The sequence below is a fragment of the Xenopus tropicalis genome, chromosome 8, assembly GCF_000004195.4.
Source record: "Xenopus tropicalis strain Nigerian chromosome 8, UCB_Xtro_10.0, whole genome shotgun sequence".
In the NCBI taxonomy this organism is placed as follows: domain Eukaryota; kingdom Metazoa; phylum Chordata; class Amphibia; order Anura; family Pipidae; genus Xenopus; species Xenopus tropicalis.
In genome coordinates, this window is record NC_030684.2 from 145,392,142 (window position 1) to 145,411,709 (window position 19,568).

Here is a 19,568-nt window from a genome sequence, read left to right on the forward strand (position 1 = left end):
GTAGAGCGAGTTGGGGGTTATTCCTCGAGTGCCCAGTGGCTGACAGGCCACCTACAGGGCATTAGCGAGTAGAGCGGATTGGGGGTTATTCCCCGTGTCACAGTGCCACCTACAGGGCATTAGCGAGTAGAGGGAGTTGGGGGGTTATTCCCCGTGTCACAGTGCCACCTACAGGGCATTAGCGAGTAGAGCGAGTTGGGGGGTTATTCCCCGTGTCACAGTGCCACCTACAGGGCATTAGCGAGTAGAGCGAGTTGGGGGGGTTATTCCCTGTGTCACAGTGCCACCTACAGGGCATTAGCGAGTAGAGGGAGTTGGGGGTTATTCCCTTGTGTCACAGTGCCACCTACAGGGCATTAGCGAGTAGAGCGAGTTGGGGTTATTCCCTGTGTCACAGTGCCACCTACAGGGCATTAGCGAGTAGAGCGAGTTGGGGCGGTTATTCCCTGTGTCACAGTGCCACCTACAGGGCATTAGCGAGTAGAGGGAGTTGGGGGTTATTCCCCGTGTCACAGTGCCACCTACAGGGCATTAGCGAGTAGAGGGAGTTGGGGGGTTATTCCTCGTGTCACAGTGCCACCTACAGGGCATTAGCGAGTAGAGGGAGTTGGGGGGTTATTCCCCGTGTCACAGTGCCACCTACAGGGCATTAGCGAGTAGAGCGAGTTGGGGGGTTATTCCCCGTGTCACAGTGCCACCTACAGGGCATTAGCGAGTAGAGCGAGTTGGGGGGTTATTCCCCGTGTCACAGTGCCACCTACAGGGCATTAGCGAGTAGAGGGAGTTGGGGGGGTTATTCCCTGTGTCACAGTGCCACCTACAGGGACATTAGCGAGTAGAGCGAGTTTGGGGGTTATTCCCTGTGTCACAGTGCCACCTACAGGGCATTAGCGAGTACGAGGAGTTGGGGGTTATTCCCCGTGTCACAGTGCCACCTACAGGGCATTAGCGAGTAGAGCGAGTTGGGGGGTTATTCCCCGTGTCACAGTGCCACCTACAGGGAATTAGCGAGTAGAGCGAGTTGGGGGGGTTATTCCCTGGGTCACAGTGCCACCTACAGGGCATTAGCGAGTAGAGCGAGTTGGGGGGTTATTCCCTGTGTCACAGTGCCACCTACAGGGCATTAGCGAGTAGAGCGAGTTGGGGGGTTATTCCCCGTGTCACAGTGCCACCTACAGGGCATTAGCGAGTAGAGGAGTTGCGGGGGTTATTCCCTGTGTCACAGTGCCACCTACAGGGCATTAGCGAGTAGAGGGAGTTGGGGGTTATTCCCCGTGTCACAGTGCCACCTACAGGGCATTAGCGAGTAGAGCGAGTTGGGTTATTCCCCGTGTCACAGTGCCACCTACAGGGCATTAGCGAGTAGAGGGAGTTGGGGGTATTCCCTGTGTCACAGTGCCACCTACAGGGCATTAGCGAGTAGAGGGAGTTGGGGGTTATTCCCCGTGTCACAGTGCCACCTACAGGGCATTAGCGAGTAGAGGGAGTTGGGGGGTTATTCCCTGTGTCACAGTGCCACCTACAGGGCATTAGCGAGTAGAGGGAGTGGGGGGTTATTCCCTGTGTCACAGTGCCACCTACAGGGCATTAGCGAGTAGAGGGAGTTGGAGGGTTATTCCTCGTGTCACAGTGCCACCTACAGGGCATTAGCGAGTAGAGGGAGTTGGGGGTTATTCCCCGTGTCACAGTGCCACCTACAGGGCATTAGCGAGTAGAGGGAGTTGGGGGTATTCCCCGTGTCACAGTGCCACCTACAGGGCATTAGCGAGTAGAGCGGAGTGGGGGGTTATTCCCCGTGTCACAGTGCCACCTACAGGGCATTAGCGAGTAGAGCGAGTGGGGGGTTATTCCCCGTGTCACAGTGCCACCTACAGGGCATTAGCGAGTAGAGGGAGTTGGGGGGGTTATTCCCTGTGTCACAGTGCCACCTACAGGGCATTAGCGAGTAGAGGGAGGTTGGGGGGTTATTCCCTGTGTCACAGTGCCACCTACAGGGCATTAGCGAGTAGAGGAGTTGGGGGGTTATTCCCCGTGTCACAGTGCCACCTACAGGGCATTAGCGAGTAGAGGGAGTTGGGGGGTTTATTCCCCGTGTCACAGTGCCACCTACAGGGCATTAGCGAGTAGAGCGAGTTGGGGGGTTATTCCCCGTGTCACAGTGCCACCTACAGGGCATTAGCATAGCAGCGAGTTGGGGGGTTATTCCCCGTGTCACAGTGCCACCTACAGGGCATTAGCGAGTAGAGCCGAGTTGGGGGGTTATTCCCCGTGTCACAGTGCCACCTACAGGGCATTAGCGAGTAGAGGGAGTTGCGGGGGTTATTCCCCGTGTCACAGTGCCACCTACAGGGCATTAGCGAGTAGAGCGAGTTGGGGGGTTATTCCCCGTGTCACAGTGCCACCTACAGGGCATTAGCGAGTAGAGCGAGTTGGGGGGTTATTCCCTGTGTCACAGTGCCACCTACAGGGCATTAGCGAGTAGAGGGAGTTGGGGGGGTTATTCCCCGTGTCACAGTGCCACCTACAGGGCATTAGCGAGTAGAGCGAGTTGGGGGGTTATTCCCCGTGTCACAGTGCCACCTACAGGGCATTAGCGAGTAGAGGGAGTTGGGGGGTTATTCCCCGTGTCACAGTGCCACCTACAGGGCATTAGCGAGTAGAGCGAGTTGGGGGGTTATTCCCCGTGTCACAGTGCCACCTACAGGGCATTAGCCGAGTAGAGGGAGTTGGGGGGTTATTCCCCGTGTCACAGTGCCACCTACAGGGCATTAGCGAGTAGGGAGCGACTGGGGGGTTATTCCCCGTGTCACAGTGCCACCTACAGGGCATTAGCGAGTAGAGCGAGGGGGGGTTATTCCCCGTGTCACAGTGCCACCTACAGGGCATTAGCGAGTAGAGGGAGTTGGGGGGGTTATTCCCCGTGTCACAGTGCCACCTACAGGGAATTAGCGAGTAGAGCGATAGTTTGGGGGGTTATTCCCCGTGTCACAGTGCCACCTACAGGGCATTAGCGAGTAGAGCGAGTTGGCGGGTTATTCCCCGTGTCACAGTGCCACCTACAGGGCATTAGCGAGTAGAGGGAGTTGGGGGGGTTTTTCCCTGTGTCACAGTGCCACCTACAGGGCATTAGCGAGTAGAGGGAGTTGGGGGGGTTATTCCCTGTGTCACAGTGCCACCTACAGGGCATTAGCGAGTAGAGCAGTTGGGGGTTATTCCACTGTTCACAGTGCCACCTACAGGGCATTAGCGAGTAGAGGGAGTTGGGGGGTTATTCCCCGTGTCACAGTGCCACCTACAGGGCATTAGCGAGTAGAGGGAGTTGGGGGGTTATTCCCCGTGTCACAGTGCCACCTACAGGGCATTAGCGAGTAGAGGGAGTTGGGGGGGTTATTCCCGGTGTCACAGTGCCACCTACAGGGCATTAGCGAGTAGAGCGAGTTGGGGGGTTATTCCCCGTGTCACAGTGCCACCTACAGGGCATTAGCGAGTTCAGAGGGATGGGGGGTTATTCCCCGTGTCACAGTGCCACCTACAGGGCATTAGCGAGTAGAGGGAGTTGGGGGGTTATTCCCCGTGTCACAGTGCCACCTACAGGGCATTAGCGAGTAGAGCGAGTTGGGGGTCGTTATTCCCCGTGTCACAGTGCCACCTACAGGGCATTAGCGAGTAGAGGAGTGGGGGGTTATTCCCTGTGTCACAGTGCCACCTACAGGGCATTAGCGAGTAGAGGGAGTTGGGGGGTTATCCCTGTGTCACAGTGCCACCTACAGGGCATTAGCGAGTAGAGGGAGTTGGGGGGTTCAATTCCCTGTGTCACAGTGCCACCTACAGGGCATTAGCGAGTAGAGGGAGTTGGGGGGTTATTCCCTGTGTCACAGTGCCACCTACAGGGCATTAGCGAGTAGAGGGAGTTGGGGGGTTATTCCCTGTGTCACAGTGCCACCTACAGGGCATTAGCGAGTAGAGCGAGTTGGGGGTTATTCCCCGTGTCACAGTGCCACCTACAGGGCATTAGCGAGTAGAGGGAGTTGGGGGGTTATTCCCGTTGTCACAGTGCCACCTACAGGGCATTAGCGAGTAGAGCGAGTTGGGGGTTATTCCCCGTGTCACAGTGCCACCTACAGGGAATTAGCGAGTAGAGCGAGTTGCGGGTTATTCCCCGTGTCACAGTGCCACCTACAGGGCATTAGCGAGTAGAGGGAGTTGGGGGGTTATTCCCCGTGTCACAGTGCCACCTACAGGGCATTAGCGAGTAGAGCGAGTTGGGTTATTCCCCGTGTCACAGTGCCACCTACAGGGCATTAGCGAGTAGAGGGAGTTGGGGGGTTATTCCCCGTGTCACAGTGCCACCTACAGGGCATTAGCGTAGTAGCAGCGGAGTTGGGGGGTTATTCCCTGTGTCACAGTGCCACCTACAGGGCATTAGCGAGTAGAGGGAGTTGGGGCGGTATTCCCTGTGTCACAGTGCCACCTACAGGGCATTAGCGAGTAGAGCGACATTGGGGTTATTCCCCGTGTCACAGTGCCACCTACAGGGCATTAGCGAGTAGAGCGAGTGGGGTTATTCCCCGTGTCACAGTGCCACCTACAGGGAATTAGCGAGTAGAGCGACGTTTGGGGGGTTATTCCCCGTGTCACAGTGCCACCTACAGGGCATTAGCGAGTAGAGGGAGTTGGGGGCGTTATTCCCCGTGTCACAGTGCCACCTACAGGGCATTAGCGAGTAGAGCGAGTGGGGGGTTATTCCCCGTGTCACAGTGCCACCTACAGGGCATTAGCGAGTAGAGCGAGTTGGGGGGTTATTCCCCGTGTCACAGTGCCACCTACAGGGCATTAGCGAGTAGAGGGAGTTGGGGGGTTATTCCCCGTGTCACAGTGCCACCTACAGGGCATTAGCGAGTAGAGCGAGTTGGGGGGTTATTCCCCGTGTCACAGTGCCACCTACAGGGCATTAGCGAGTAGAGGGAGTTGGGGGGTTATTCCCCGTGTCACAGTGCCACCTACAGGGCATTAGCGAGTAGAGGGAGTTGGGGGGTTATTCCCCGTGTCACAGTGCCACCTACAGGCATTAGCGAGTAGAGCGAGTTGGCGGGGGTTATTCCCCGTGTCACAGTGCCACCTACAGGGCATTAGCGAGTAGAGCGAGTTGGGGGGTTATTCCCTGTGTCACAGTGCCACCTACAGGGCATTAGCGAGTAGAGGGAGTTGGGGGGTTATTCCCTGTGTCACAGTGCCACCTACAGGCATTAGCGAGTAGAGGGAGTTGGGGGGTTATTCCCTGTGTCACAGTGCCACCTACAGGGCATTAGCGAGTAGAGGGAGTTGGGGGGTTATTCCCCGTGTCACAGTGCCACCTACAGGGCATTAGCGAGTAGAGGGAGTTGGGGGGTTATTCCCCGTGTCACAGTGCCACCTACAGGGCATTAGCGAGTAGAGCGAGTTGGGGGGTTATTCCCCGTGTCACAGTGCCACCTACAGGGCATTAGCGAGTAGAGCAGTTGGGGGGTTATTCCCCGGTCACAGTGCCACCTACAGGGCAATTAGCGAGTAGAGCGAGTTTGTGGGGGTTATTCCCCGTGTCACAGTGCCACCTACAGGGCATTAGCGAGTAGAGCGAGTTTGGGGGGTTATTCCCCGTGTCACAGTGCCACCTACAGGGAATTAGCGAGTAGAGGTAGTTGGGGGGTTATTCCCCGTGTCACAGTGCCACCTACAGGGCATTAGCGAGTAGACGAGTTGGGGGGTTATTCCCCGTGTCACAGTGCCACCTACAGGGCATTAGCGAGTAGAGCGAGTTGGGGGTATTCCCTGTGTCACAGTGCCACCTACAGGGCATTAGCGAGTAGAGGGAGTTGGGGGGTTATCCCTGTTGTCACAGTGCCACCTACAGGCAATTAGCGAGTAGAGCGAGTTGGGGGGTTATTCCCTGTGTCACAGTGCCACCTACAGGGCATTAGCGAGTAGAGGGAGTTGGGGGGTTTTCCCTGTGTCACAGTGCCACCTACAGGGCATTAGCGAGTAGAGCGAGTTGGGGGTTATTCCCCGTGTCACAGTGCCACCTACAGGGCATTAGCGAGTAGAGGGAGTTGGGGGGTTATCCCGTGTTCACAGTGCCACCTACAGGGCATTAGCGAGTAGAGTTAGTTGGGGGGGTTATTCCCCGTGTCACAGTGCCACCTACAGGGCATTAGCGAGTAGAGCGAGTTGGGGGGTTATTCCCTGTGTCACAGTGCCACCTACAGGGCATTAGCGAGTAGAGCGAGTTGGGGGGTTATTCCCTGTGTCACAGTGCCACCTACAGGGCATTAGCGAGTAGAGGGAGTTGGGGGGTTATATTCCTGTGTCACAGTGCCACCTACAGGGCATTAGCGAGTAGAGCGAGTTGGGGGGTTATTCCCCGTGTCACAGGGCCACCTACAGGGCATTAGCGAGTAGAGCGATTGGGGGGGTTATTCCCCGTGTCACAGTGCCACCTACAGGGCATTAGCGAGTAGAGGGAGTTGGGGGGTTATTCCCCGTGTCACAGTGCCACCTACAGGGCATTAGCGAGTAGAGGGAGTTGGGGGGGTTATTCCCCGCGTCACAGTGCCACCTCTAATACCCCCACCCTAATCTTATTGCCCCTCTCCCTTCAGGCTCCGCCCCCGCGCCGGACCCCTGTTTCAGCAAAGTGAACGTTCGAGGAGATAAATACGGGAATTGCGGCCGATCCCCAGATGGCACTTACCTGCCTTGTGCCGAGAGGTAAACTTCCCCTTTATACGTGAATCCTTACTACTGGGGGCGTGGCTACAACGTGGCACCCCTGCTGTTACCATGGCAACACATCTCAGCCGCCGGATTGGACCCACAGTGATGGGGTTGGACCAACTGTGCCAGATGCTGTGCCAGCCATTAAGGTGCATCTGTGTGCGGCGCGTTCTATTGGCCACCAGTATTTCTATAAGCTCCGCCCACATCTCAGCCACAACCTATCCCGTTCCCTCCCTGCAGTGACGTTTGGTGCGGGAAGATTCAGTGCCAGGGGGGCAGTGCCCGTTCCAGGCTCGGCGCCGGGGCCCAGACGGTTCTGGTCAGTGTCACCATCAACGGGTCGGAGCTGTCGTGTCGCGGGACCCACTTTGATCTCGGAGACGATATTTGGGACTCGGCGGTTCTCGTAGCAACGGGGACACCGTGTGGAACAGGAAAGGTAAGTACCCCGAATAAATACCCCACCCCCACTACTGCCCCATAGGGAATCAGAGCTCTGTACCTGGGTAAGTACTGGGGGGAGATTGGATTCACTTACCCAGGGGGGGAGGTTCCTGCCTGACCATGGGAAAGAGAGCAGCCCAGGAGCAGGAAGTACAGAGAATCAGAGCTCTGTACCTGGGGGGTAAAGTTACTGGGGGGAGATTGATTCACTTACCCAGGGAGCGGGTTCCTGTCTGACCATGGGAAAGAGAGCAGCCCAGGAGCAGGAAGTACAGAGAATCAGAGCTCTGTAACCTGGGTAAGTACTGGGGGGAATTGGATTCACTTACGCCAGGGGAGGTCCTGCCTGACCATGGAAAGAGAGCAGCCCAGGAGCAGGAAGTACAGAGAATCAGAGCTCTGTACCTGGGTAATACTGGGGGGAGATTGGATTCACTTCCCAGGGGAGCGTTCCTGCCTGACCATGGGAAAGAGAGCAGCCCAGGAGCAGGAAGTACAGAGAATCAGAGCTCTGTACCTGGGTAAGTACTGGGGGGGAGATTGGATTCACTTACCCGGGGGGGGGTGTCCTGTCTGACCATGGGAAAGAGAGCAGCCCAGGAGCAGGAAGTACAGAGAATCAGAGCTCTGTACCTGGGTAAGTACTGGGGGGAGATTGGATTCATCTACCCAGGGGGGGGTTCCTGCCTGACCATGGGAAAGAGAGCAGCCCAGGAGCAGGAAGTACAGAGAATCAGAGCTCTGTACCTGGGTAAGTACTGGGGGGAGATTGGATTCACTTACCCGGGGGGGGGTTCCTGCCTGACCATGGGAAAGAGAGCAGCCCAGGAGCAGGAAGTACAGAGAATCAGAGCTCTGTACCTGGGTAAGTACTGGGGGGAGATTGGATTCACTTACCCAGGGGGGAGGTTCCTGCCTGACCATGGGAAAGAGAGCAGCCCAGGAGCAGGAAGTACAGAGAATCAGAGCTCTGTACCTGGGTAAGTACTGGGGGGAGATTGGATTCACTTACCCAGGGGGGGGTTCCTGCCTGACCATGGGAAAGAGAGCAGCCCAGGAGCAGGAAGTACAGAGAATCAGAGCTCTGTACCTGGGTAAGTACTGGGGGGAGATTGGATTCACTTACCCAGGGGGAGGTTCCTGCCTGACCATGGAAAGAGAGCAGCCCAGGAGCAGGAAGTACAGAGAATCAGAGCTCTGTACCTGGGTAAGTACTGGGGGGAGATTGGATTCACTTACCCGGGGGGGGGGGTTCCTGCCTGACCATGGGAAGAGAGCAGCCCAGGAGCAGGAAGTACAGAGAATCAGAGCTCTGTACCTGGGTAAGTACTGGGGGGAGATTGGATTCACTTTACCCAGGGGGGGGGTTCCTGCCTGACCATGGGAAAGAGAGCAGCCCAGGGAGCAGGAAGTACAGAGAATCAGAGCTCTGTACCTGGGTAAGTACTGGGGGGAGATTGGATTCACTTACCCAGGGGGGGTTCCTGCCTGACCATGGAAAGAGAGCAGCCCAGGAGCAGAAGTACAGAGAATCAGAGCTCTGTACCTGGGTAAGTACTGGGGGGAGATTGGGATTCACTTACCCAGGGGAGGTTTCCTGCCTGACCATGGGAAAGAGAGCAGCCCAGGAGCAGGAAGTACAAGAGAATCAGAGCTCTGTACCTGGGTAAGTACTGGGGGGAGATTGGATTCACTTACCCAGGGGGGGTTCCTGCCTGACCATGGGAAAGAGAGCAGCCCAGGAGCAGGAAGTACAGAGAATCAGAGCTCTGTACCTGGGTAAGTACTGGGGGGGGATTGGATTCACTTACCCGGGGGGGGGTTCCTGTCTGACCATGGGAAAGAGAGCAGCCCAGGAGCAGGAAGTACAGAGAATCAGAGCTCTGTACCTGGGTAAGTACTGGGGGGAGATTGGATTCACTTACCCAGGGGGAGGTTCCTGTCTGACCATGGGAAAGAGAGCAGCCCAGGAGCAGGAAGTACAGAGAATCAGAGCTCTGTTCCTGGGTAAGTACTGGGGGGAGATTGGATTCACTTACCCAGGGGAGGGTTCCTGCCTGACCATGGGAAAGAGAGCAGCCCAGGAGCAGGAAGTACAGAGAATCAGAGCTCTGTATCTGGGTAAGTACTGGGGGGAGATTGGATTCACTTACCCGGGGGGGGGGGGTTCCTGCCTGACCATGGGAAAGAGAGCAGCCCAGGAGCAGGAAGTACAGAGAATCAGAGCTCTGTACCTGGGTAAGTACTGGGGGGAGATTGGATTCACTTACCCCAGAGGGGGTTCCTGCCTGACCATGGGAAAGAGAGCAGCCCAGGAGCAGGAAGTACAGAGAATCAGAGCTCTGTACCTGGGTAAGTACTGGGGGGAGATTGGATTCACTTACCCGGGGGGGGGGTTCCTAACAGAGTACTTACCCTTTATCCCCGAGCACTTACAGTTTCCCCTATAATTAACTCTTGCAGGTCTGTATTGGACAGAAGTGTGAGGATGTTTCGAGGCTGAAGGTGCAGAACTGCAGGAACAAATGTAACGGCCGGGGGGTGAGACTTTTCTCTCGTTACGGGATTCTCCCCATTTCTCCTCCCTTTCTGACCCCCCCGATGCCTCGTGTTTCCCAGTCCTGGGGTCTCGGCCCTATAACCACCTGGTTGTTCTAATAATTGCCCCCTCTGGGGCTGATATGGATAATCATGTTGGTTGGACCCCCCCCCCCCTGTAGGAGTCAGCCAATAGGAATAATACAAATGTGCAGATGAGGGTATAGTTCCCCTTTAATAGAAAAGCCGTTATGCAGAATGATCTGCAGTCAGGCAGGAGGGGGTTAATGTGGCCGGATGTTTAATGCACAAGGGCCGGTGGGGGGGGGGGGGAGGTTTCTGGGGGCTGATTGCCCCCCAGTTATTTGCCCTCTGGGGAATGGGAGCTGCTGCCTCTGTGTTGGCCCCTTGGGGCCCCCCTGCCACTGGATCAGCTGACTCCCTGCACAGCAATGGGGAGGGGCAGAACAGACTTTGGGGGGGGTAATTTGGACCCCTCAGAAGGGCCACAGCCCCCCCCCCCCTCACAGGCCGCTGCCCCCATCTTCTCTCTCGGTTCCTCTTCTTCCTCTTCTCACAGCTTCTCCCCCCCCCCCCCAGGTCTGTAACAGTAACTGCCATTCTCCCCCCCCCCCAGGTCTGTAACAGTAACTGCCATCCCCCCCCCCAGGTCTGTAACAGTAACTGCCATCCCCCCCCCCAGGTCTGTAACAGTAACTGCCATCCCCCCCCCCAGGTCTGCTAACAGTAACTGCATTCTCCCCCCCCCCCCAGGTCTGTAACAGTAACTGCCATCCCCCCCCCCCAGGTCTGTAACAGTAACAGTAACTGCCATTCTCCCCCCCCCCCAGGTCTGTAACAGTAACAGTAACTGCCATTCTCCCCCCCCCCAGGTCTGTAACAGTAACTACCATTCTCCCCCCCCCCCCCCGTTTTTTGTAACAGTAACTGCCATTCTCCCCCCCCCCCAGGTCTGTAACAGTAACTGCCATCCCCCCCCCCCAGGTCTGTAACAGTAACTGCCATCCCCCCCCCCAGGTCTGTAACAGTAACTGCCATTCTCCCCCCCCCCCAGGTCTGTAACAGTAACTTGCCATCCCCCCCCCACAGGTCTGTAACAGTAACAGTAACTGCCATTCTCCCCCCCCCCCAGGTCTGTAACAGTAACTGCCATTCTCCCCCCCCCCCCCCAGGTCTGTAACAGTAACTGCCATCTCCCCCCCCCCCCAGGTCTGTAACAGTAACTACCATTCTCCCCCCCCCCCCCGTTTTTGTAACAGTAACTGCCATTCTCCCCCCCCCCCAGGTCTGTAACAGTAACTGCCATCCCCCCCCCCCCCCAGGTCTGTAACAGTAACAGTAACTGCCATTCTCCCCCCCCCCCCAGGTCTGTAACAGTAACAGTAACTGCCATTCTCCCCCCCCCCCAGGTCTGTAACAGTAACTGCCATTCTCCCCCCCCCAGGTCTGTAACAGTAACTTCCACCCCCCCCCCCAGGTCTGTAACAGTAACTGCCCCCCCCCCCCCCCAGGTCTGTAACAGTAACTGCCACCCCCCCCCCCCAGGTCTGTAACAGTAACTGCCATTCTTCCCCCCCCCAGGTTCTGTAACAGTAACAGTAACTGCCATTCTCCCCCCCCCCAGGTCTGTAACAGTAACTGCCACCCCCCCCCCCCCAGGTCTGTAACAGTAACTGCCATTCTCCCCCCCCCCCAGGTCTGTAACAGTAACAGTAACTGCCATTCTCCCCCCCCCCAGGTCTGTAACAGTAACTGCCATCCCCCCCCCCCAGGTCTGTAACAGTAACTGCCATTCTCCCCCCCCCCAGGTCTGTAACAGTAACTGCCATTCTCCCCCCCCCCCCCCAGGTCTGTAACAGTAACTGCCATTCTCCCCCCCCCCAGGTCTGTAAACAGTAACAGTAACTGCCATTCTCCCCCCCCCCCAGGTCTGTAACAGTAACAGTAACTGCCATTGTGACCCCGGCTGGGCACCGCCCGACTGTGTGGGCTCCGGGCAAGGGGGCAGCATCGACAGCGGCTCACTTTCTGGCAGGCCGGGTAAGTGGGGGGCACCGGGGGATTCTCATTTGGTTCCCCCCCTCTCCATGCTAATGGTCTGTCCCCCTCGCACACAGATGGCAGCTCCGTCACCGCGGCCCTCCTGGTGCTTTTCCTACTGGTCGTGCCCCTCCTGGTCCTGCTGGGAATCTGCTACATAAAGCGCGATACTCTGCAGCGCAGACTGGGCAAGTTCAGCACCAGCAGCAAGTGCCAATACAGGTAATACCCCCCCCAATCATGGTATTGCCCCTTGTATTGCTCTATACCTGTCATTGGCCAAACAGCGGGCATTGAGACCCCCATGTGATTTGTGCCCACAGGGTGGCGCAGTCTGGCAACGACCCGTCCCGCCCTCAGCGGCCCCCGCCCCCAAACTGGGCCCAGGGCACAGAACTGCAGGTCATGTCGACCCACAGCAAGGTGAGAAACCCGCATCCTCCACCATTGGCACCGGGGATTGGGGTTTGTACGGGGGGGTGGGGACTGGGATGGGGGCATAAGCCAATGTGCCTGGGGCAGTTATAAAGAGGCGCACATGGGGCAGATGTATTGGGGGAGGGGGGCCCATGGACTGCATGTCTCTCACGTGTTCTCTGTATCCGCCATCCCCATGTTCTCAATTAACATCATATTAACTAACTGCCATCATTCCCTTTCTACCCCGTCTCTCTCTGTCACTTCCCTTTGTGTCCGTCACTTCCTCGTCCCTCCCCCCTTACATTCTCTCTTCCCCTCTTTTCTTTCTTCTCCCCCCTTCACACCAACTCCTCCCCTCTCTGTGTGGCCCCTCCCCCTCTCTGTGTGGCTCCTCCCCTCTCTGTGTGGCCCCTCCCCCTCTCTGTGTGGCCCCCTCCCCCTCTCTGTGTGGCCCCTCCCCCTCTCTGTGTGGCCCTCCCCCTCTTGTTGGCTCCTCCCCCTCTCTGTGTGCCCCCCCTCTCTGTGTGGCCCCTCCCCTCTTGTTGGCTCATCCCCCTCTCTGTGTGGCCCCTCCCCCTCTCTGTGTGCCCCCCCCCTCTCTGTGTGGCCCCTCCCCCTCTCTGTGTGGCCCCTCCCCCTCTCTGTGTGGCCCTCCCCCTCTCTGTGTGGCCCCTCCCCCTCTCTGTGTGGCCCCTCTCTGTGTGGCCCCTCCCCCTCTCTGTGTGGCCCCCTCCCCCTCTCTGTGTGGCCCCTCTCTGTGTGGCCCCTCCCCCTCTCTGTGTGGCCCCTCCCCTCCCTTGCATCCCACCTTGTCCCTGTTCTTCTCTCTCCTGGATGTGAGGAATGGCCTCTGGCTTCTCTCTTCTCCTTCCTCCTCGATCTGCTCTTCAGGGCCCCGACCGGCCCGACCCACCGGCCAAGCCTCTTCCGCCCGATCCACTGCCCAAACGCTGCCAGGTAACGTCACTGCTCCCTGCTGTGGGGAGGGGCCATAGTGTGTGTGGGAGGGACCATAGTGTGTGGGGAGGAGCTATATAGTGGGGGAGGAGGAGCCATATAGTGTGTGGGGGAGGAGCTATATAGTGGGGGAGGAGCCATATAGTGTGTGGGGGAGGAGCCATATAGTGGGGTGGAGCCATATAGTGTGTGGGGGTGTGGGACCATAGTGTGTGGGAGGAGCTATATAGTGGGGGAGGAGCCATATAGTGTGTGGGGAGGAGCCATATAGTGTGTGGGAGGAGCCATAGTGTGTGGGGGAGGAGCCATAGTGTGTGGGGGGAGGAGCCATAGTGTGTGGGGAGGAGCTATATACTGTGTGGGGGAGGAGCTATATAGTGTGTGTAGGGGAGGAGCCATATAGTGTGTGGGGGAGGAGCCATATAGTGTGTGGGGGAGGAGCTATATAGTGTGTGTAGGGGAGGAGCCATATAGTGTGTGGGGGAGAAGCCATATAGTGTGTGGGGGAGGAGCCATATAGTGTGTGTAGGGGAGGAGCCATATAGTGTGTGTAGGGGAGGAGCCATATAGTGTGTGTAGGGGAGGAGCCATATAGTGTGGGGGGAGGAGCCATATAGTGTGTGTAGGGGAGGAGCCATATAGTGTGTGTAGGGGAGGAGCCATATAGTGTGTGTAGGGGAGGAGCCATATAGTGTGGGGGGAGGAGCCATATAGTGGGTGTGGGGGAGGAGCCATATAGTGGGTGTGGGGGAGGTGCCATAGTGTGTTGTGGGAGGAGCCACACACTGCTAGGCCTGACCTGCAGTGAGTGAGTAGCGGGTAGGGCCCGTGCCCCGGCTGCAGATTGGCCCGAGGGTTCAATACAGAACAGAATGAATAAATACCCAGAGGCTACAGGCAAAGCCCAGTAATGGCCAAAGGGCGGGGCAACAAGGGGGCAGGAAGCGCAGGGTATTGGGGCAAGTCGGGCCCCTGGGAGTAACAAGGGGCGGGTTTATAACAGCCCCTAATTACAGTGACACATGTGATTGACAGGGGGGCGGAGACAAGGGGGCGGGCAGGTAGACATGCTGATTGCACATCAGGCCAAGAGCAGCCAATTAGATCTTTGTTTTTGATTTTGGAGACCATTGAAATCTTATTGCTGATTGGTTGCTATGGGCAACATCTTTGTCTCCAATGTTAATAGATACACCCCATAGTGTGCGTGTGGGAGGAGCCACATAGTATTGATGTGTGTGGGAGGAGCCACATAGTATAGATGTGTGTGGGAGGAGCCACATAGTATTGATGTGTGTGGGAGGAGCCACATAGTATAGATGTGTGTGGGAGGAGCCACATAGTATTGATGTGTGTGGGAGGAGCCACATAGTATTGATGTGTGTGGGAGGTACCCTGTAGTGTTTTTGAAGGAGGAGCCATATAGTGTGTGAATGTGAGGGGGAGGAGCCATATAGTGAGTGAATATGATGGGGAGGGGCCATATAGTGAGTGAATATGAGGGGGAGGAGCCATATAGTGAGTGAATATGAGGGGGAGGGCCATATAGTGAGTGAATATGAGGGGGAGGGGCCATATAGTGAGTGAATATGAGGGGGAGGGGCCATATAGTGAGTGAATATGAGGGGGAGGGGCCATATAGTGAGTGAATATGAGGGGGAGGGGCCATATAGTGAGTGAATATGAGGGGGAGGAGCCATATAGTGAGTGAATATGAGGGGGAGGGGCCATATAGTGAGTGAATATGAGGGGGAGGGGCCATATAGTTTGTGACTGTGGGTGGGAGGAGCCATATAGGGTTTGGGGGGAGGTGTCAGTACTTCAGGTTCTGTTGCTAATTGCCCTCAACTCTGACTTTGACTCTTTCACATTCATTGGCTGTCACATGCACCAACCCACTGCCTGTCTCACTTGCCCCGCCCCCGCCATTTCCCTGCATGCCTCTCTCTCTCATTATCATGGCTCTTCTCATTCAGGCTGATGATGAGGACAGGCCGCCACCCCCTGCCCGGCCTCTCCCTGCGGATCCCGCCCCCCGGCAGGTTCAGGTAACACCCACAGCCCTGGGTGATGAACTCTCTGGTGATGGGGCCTTCTGGGTGTGTCTGGTGGTGGGAGGGGCATATGGGGAATGAGGGGGTGTGGTTAATATGTAGAGGGTTGCATTGTAGGCTGATGGGGATTGGCTGGTGATATTTGGCTTCCCCTCTGGTCCGAGTGTTAATAGAACATTCCAAGTCTTGTTTCCATGGGAGACACTGGATAAGGTCAGAGTTCAACAGAAGACTAAACAGTGTTCTGATTGGTTAATAAAGGAGCCAATTGGATGATAAGTAGAAATAATCTTCTTCCTCCTCCCCCTTCAGCCGCCTGTGCCAGGGAAGCCGCCTCCCCCCAAGAAACCGCTGCCCCTGGACCCCTTGTCTCAGGCCCCTCTCCTCACCGTGCCAGCCTATCCTGATCACATGATCGCCGCGCCGTCACGGTAACCAGCACCCCCCAGGATATGGGGGGGTCAGGCCAGTGGGGGGGTTGGATTTAGGGGCTGTTGGTGGGGGGTTGGATAGAGGGGCAGTTGGTGGGGGGGTTGGATAGAGGGGCAGTTGGTGGGGGGTTGGATAGAGGGGCAGTTGGTGGGGGGTTGGATGGAGGGGCAGTTGGTGGGGGGTTGGATGGAGGGGCAGTTGGTGGGGGGGTTGGATGGAGGGGCAGTTGGTGGGGGGGTTGGATGGAGGGGCAGTTGGTGGGGGGTTGGATGGAGGGGCAGTTGGTGGGGGGGTTGGATAGAGGGGCAGTTGTGGATTTATCAGAGGTTGTTGGGGTGGTTGTGGGTGGGGCATAAATGGAGGGGCGGTTATTGATTTAGTGGGGGAGCGAATGGGGGGGGCAGTTGCGGATTCAGGGAATTTGGTGGGGGTGGATAGAGGAGTGGGCAGTGGACTTAGGGGAGGTCGGTGGGGGTGGATTTAGGGGGTGCTGGAGGGGCAGTTGAGTATTTAGGGGAGCTCAGTTGGGGGGTGGGTCGAGGGGCAGTAGGTGGGTAGAAACCAGTAAGGGGAGAGCGTAGGGGGAACCTGCTGTGTGGGGGGTTACATTAATCTTCTTTTTGCTCCCCCCAGGCCTGCGCCGCCCCCCCCACATTCAGACAGAGCCCAGCAGGTGTAGCGACTGCTGATTGGACGCGTCGGAGACACAAGGAGAGGGCGGAGCAGAAGCCCCTGGGCTCCCCATAATTCTCTATGTGGGTGCTGGCCCCCCACCTGCTGTTCTAAGGATTTCATGGGGCGTATTTGGGCTGCAGAGGATTTAGGGGCCCGACGCAGACTTGTCGACTAATCACCTCTGGGCGGCCAAATGCCCAATGACACCATTCCTACTGGCCCCGGACTCATTCTGCCCCCCCTCCCTGGGCTTGTGGGGGGGGGTCACGGGGCCCATAGTCCTGCTGTATCATTCTCAGTGGCCTCATGGGATGTATTTATGTGATGGGAGTGAGTGTGAGTGTGAGTGCAGGGGAGAGTGAGGCAGTGCAATAAGGGGGGGCTTTGGTTTTGGGGAACCTCTGTTTTTCATATAAAATGTATCCGTCCCTGGTGAGGATTCTGGGAAGGAGAAATGATTTTCAGTTGATTTGGGAATAAAAGGGACAATGACAAAAGGGACAAAATCATTCCTAGTGAGAGGGTTTACTTTCCCTTTATCGGTTCCTCTGTGCGACGCGGATCATCCAACCCCCAAGCGCTCCCGGGAGAACCGGTTCCACGTTTTAGGGATAAAAATCGCCCCAGATATTTGCACTGGAGTCGCTGCCGTCACCGAACCGGGAAATGTTCCGCAATAAAATGGAGTTTGGAAACCGAAGTCTGTTCTGGGCCTTTCATTCTCTCTGTTCTGGGCCTTTCATTCTCTCTGTTCTGGGCCTTTCATTCTCTCGGTTCTGGGCCTTTCATTCTCTCGGTTCTGGGCCTTTCATTCTCTCGGTTCTGGGCCTTTCATTCTCTCTGTTCTGGGCCTTTCATTCTCTCTGTTCTGGGCCTTTCATTCTCTCTGTTCTGGGCCTTTCATTCTCTCTGTTCTGGGCCTTTCATTCTCTCTGTTCTGGGCCTTTCATTCTCTCTGTTCTGGGCCTTTCATTCTCTCCCCCCTCCTGCTATTACTGGGAATGGGCACCAGGTGGCAGTGTTTCCCCACATTACAGGATAGTGCGGCCGTAGGGAAGGTTTCTCTCTGTGCTGCTTTGCTCAGCCAGCAGATGGCGCCGCTACATAGAACCTTATGGGCACTTTGCGCCCCGGTTATTGCTTCACACGGCCAGTAGGTGTCAGTGTCTCATTACTGCGAATCTGGTAACTTCTGTGTGTAGCGCCGGGAGACCTACAGGGGGCGGTGTCCCCAAGTTCTTTGTCCTGGACTGTGTGTTTGTGGTTACCTTTTGGAGGATTCTGGGAGTTGTAGTTCGGCAATATCAGGAGGAGGCGTAATAAACCTCAGCCACTGCTGTTGGTAGATGGGAGTGTTTAGAAACTACAGCTCCCAGAAGGCTTAGTTGCTGGATGGGCGGGGCAGTCATGTGACACAGTGGGCTGGGGGGGCAATAGTGGCCCCCGGGTACCCGAGTCTCGGCCCATTCGAGGGGTTCATTCCCTAAGTCTGGGGGTGCAGTGAGTAGAATGAGCCAATCAGCGGGCAGATGTGGGGGCGCAGTCATGTGACACTGGGTTGGCAGCGGGCAGCCTGGCACAGGGCGGGGATGGCAGTGGGACCGGGGCTGCAGGAAGCAGATAGGGGCGGGGCGGCTTTTCCCCTTATCGGCCGAGTGGGAACATTTCCCTGAGAGTCGCTGGGAATCCGGTCGCACAGGGGGGGGGGGGGTGTCATGCCCGGGGCACCGAGGGCTTTATACCCATTGTACTGGGGGCACCGAGGGCTTTATACCCATTGTACTGGGGGCACCGAGGGCTTTATACCCATTGTACTGGGGGCACCGAAGGGCTTTATACCCATTGTACTGGGGGCACCGAGGCTTTATACCCATTGTACTGGGGGCACCGAGGGCTTTATACCCATTGTACTGGGGGCACCGAGGGCTTTATACCCATTGTACTGGGGGCACGAGGGCTTATACCATTATACTGGGGGCACCGAGGGCTTATACCCATTGTACTGGGGCACCGAGGGCTTTATACCCATTGTACTGGGGGCACCGAGGGCTTTATACCCATTGTACTGGGGGGCACCGAGGGCTTTATACCATTGTACTGGGGGCACCGAGGCTTTATACCCATTGTACTGGGGGCACCGAGGGCTTTATACCCATTGTACTGGGGGGCACGAGGGCTTTATACCCATTGTACTGGGGCACCGAGGGCTTTATACCCATTGTACTGGGGGCACGAGGGCTTTATACCCATTGTACTGGGGGCACCGAGGGCTTTATACCCATTGTACTGGGGGCACCGAGGGCTTTATACCCATTGTACTGGGGGCACCGAGGGCTTTATACCCATTGTACTGGGGGCACCGAGGGCTTTATACCCATTGTACTGGGGGCACCGAGGGCTTTATACCCACTGTACTGGGGGCACCGAGGGCTTTATACCCACTGTACTGGGGGCACCGAGGGCTTTATACCCATTGTACTGGGGGCACGAGGGCTTTATACCCATTGTACTGGGGGCACCGAGGGCTTTATACCCATTGTACTGGGGCACCGAGGGCTTTATACCCACTGTACTGGGGGCACCGAGGGCTTTATACCCATTGTACTGGGGGCACCGAGGGCTTTATACCCATTGTACTGGGGGCACCGAGGGCTTTATACCCATTGTACTGGGGGCACCGAGGGCTTTATACCCATTGTACTGGGGGCACCGAGGGCTTTATACCCATTGTACTGGGGGCACCGGGGCTTTATACCATTGTACTGGGGGCACCGAGGGCTTTATACCCATTGTACTGGGGGCACCGAGGGCTTTATACCCACTGTACTGGGGGCACCGAGGGCTTTATACCCACTGTACTGGGGGCACCGAGGGCTTTATACCCACTGTACTGGGGGCACCGAGGGCTTTATACCCATTGTACTGGGGGCACCGAGGGCTTTATACCCATTGTACTGGGGGCACCGAGGGCTTTTATACCCACTGTACTGGGGGCACCGAGGGCTTTATACCCACTGTACTGGGGGCACCGAGGGCTTTATACCCACTGTACTGGGGGCACCGAGGGCTTTATACCCACTGTACTGGGGGCACCGAGGGCTTTATACCCATTGTACTGGGGGCACCGAGGGCTTTATACCCATTGTACTGGGGGCACCGAGGGCTTTATACCCATTGTACTGGGGGCACCGAGGGCTTTATACCCATTGTACTGGGGGCACCGAGGGCTTTATA

At 56.9% G+C, this 19,568-nt stretch overlaps 1 protein-coding gene across 6 annotated transcripts in view; it reads left to right on the plus strand.

Annotated features, from left to right (window-relative positions):
• adam15 (ADAM metallopeptidase domain 15) overlaps positions 1-17,034 on the plus strand; it is a 61,892-nt gene extending 44,858 nt beyond the window's left edge. The window contains exons 15-24 of one of the 6 annotated variants that reach the window (XM_031891367.1): positions 6,636-6,744; positions 6,994-7,192; positions 9,661-9,738; positions 11,685-11,796; positions 11,874-12,018; positions 12,120-12,219; positions 13,108-13,173; positions 15,150-15,221; positions 15,540-15,658; positions 16,293-17,034. In XM_031891367.1, the coding sequence (XP_031747227.1) occupies positions 6,636-6,744; positions 6,994-7,192; positions 9,661-9,738; positions 11,685-11,796; positions 11,874-12,018; positions 12,120-12,219; positions 13,108-13,173; positions 15,150-15,221; positions 15,540-15,658; positions 16,293-16,338 (1,046 nt within the window). In that variant the 3' untranslated portion in view covers positions 16,339-17,034. Of the gene's footprint in view, positions 1-6,635; positions 6,745-6,993; positions 7,193-9,660; positions 9,739-11,684; positions 11,797-11,873; positions 12,019-12,119; positions 12,220-13,057; positions 13,174-15,149; positions 15,222-15,539; positions 15,659-16,292 lie in introns of all 6 variants that reach the window. The other 5 variants (XM_031891362.1, XM_031891365.1, XM_031891364.1 and 2 more) reach the window with 5 other exon arrangements.
• Positions 17,035-19,568: the final 2,534 nt, after the last annotated feature.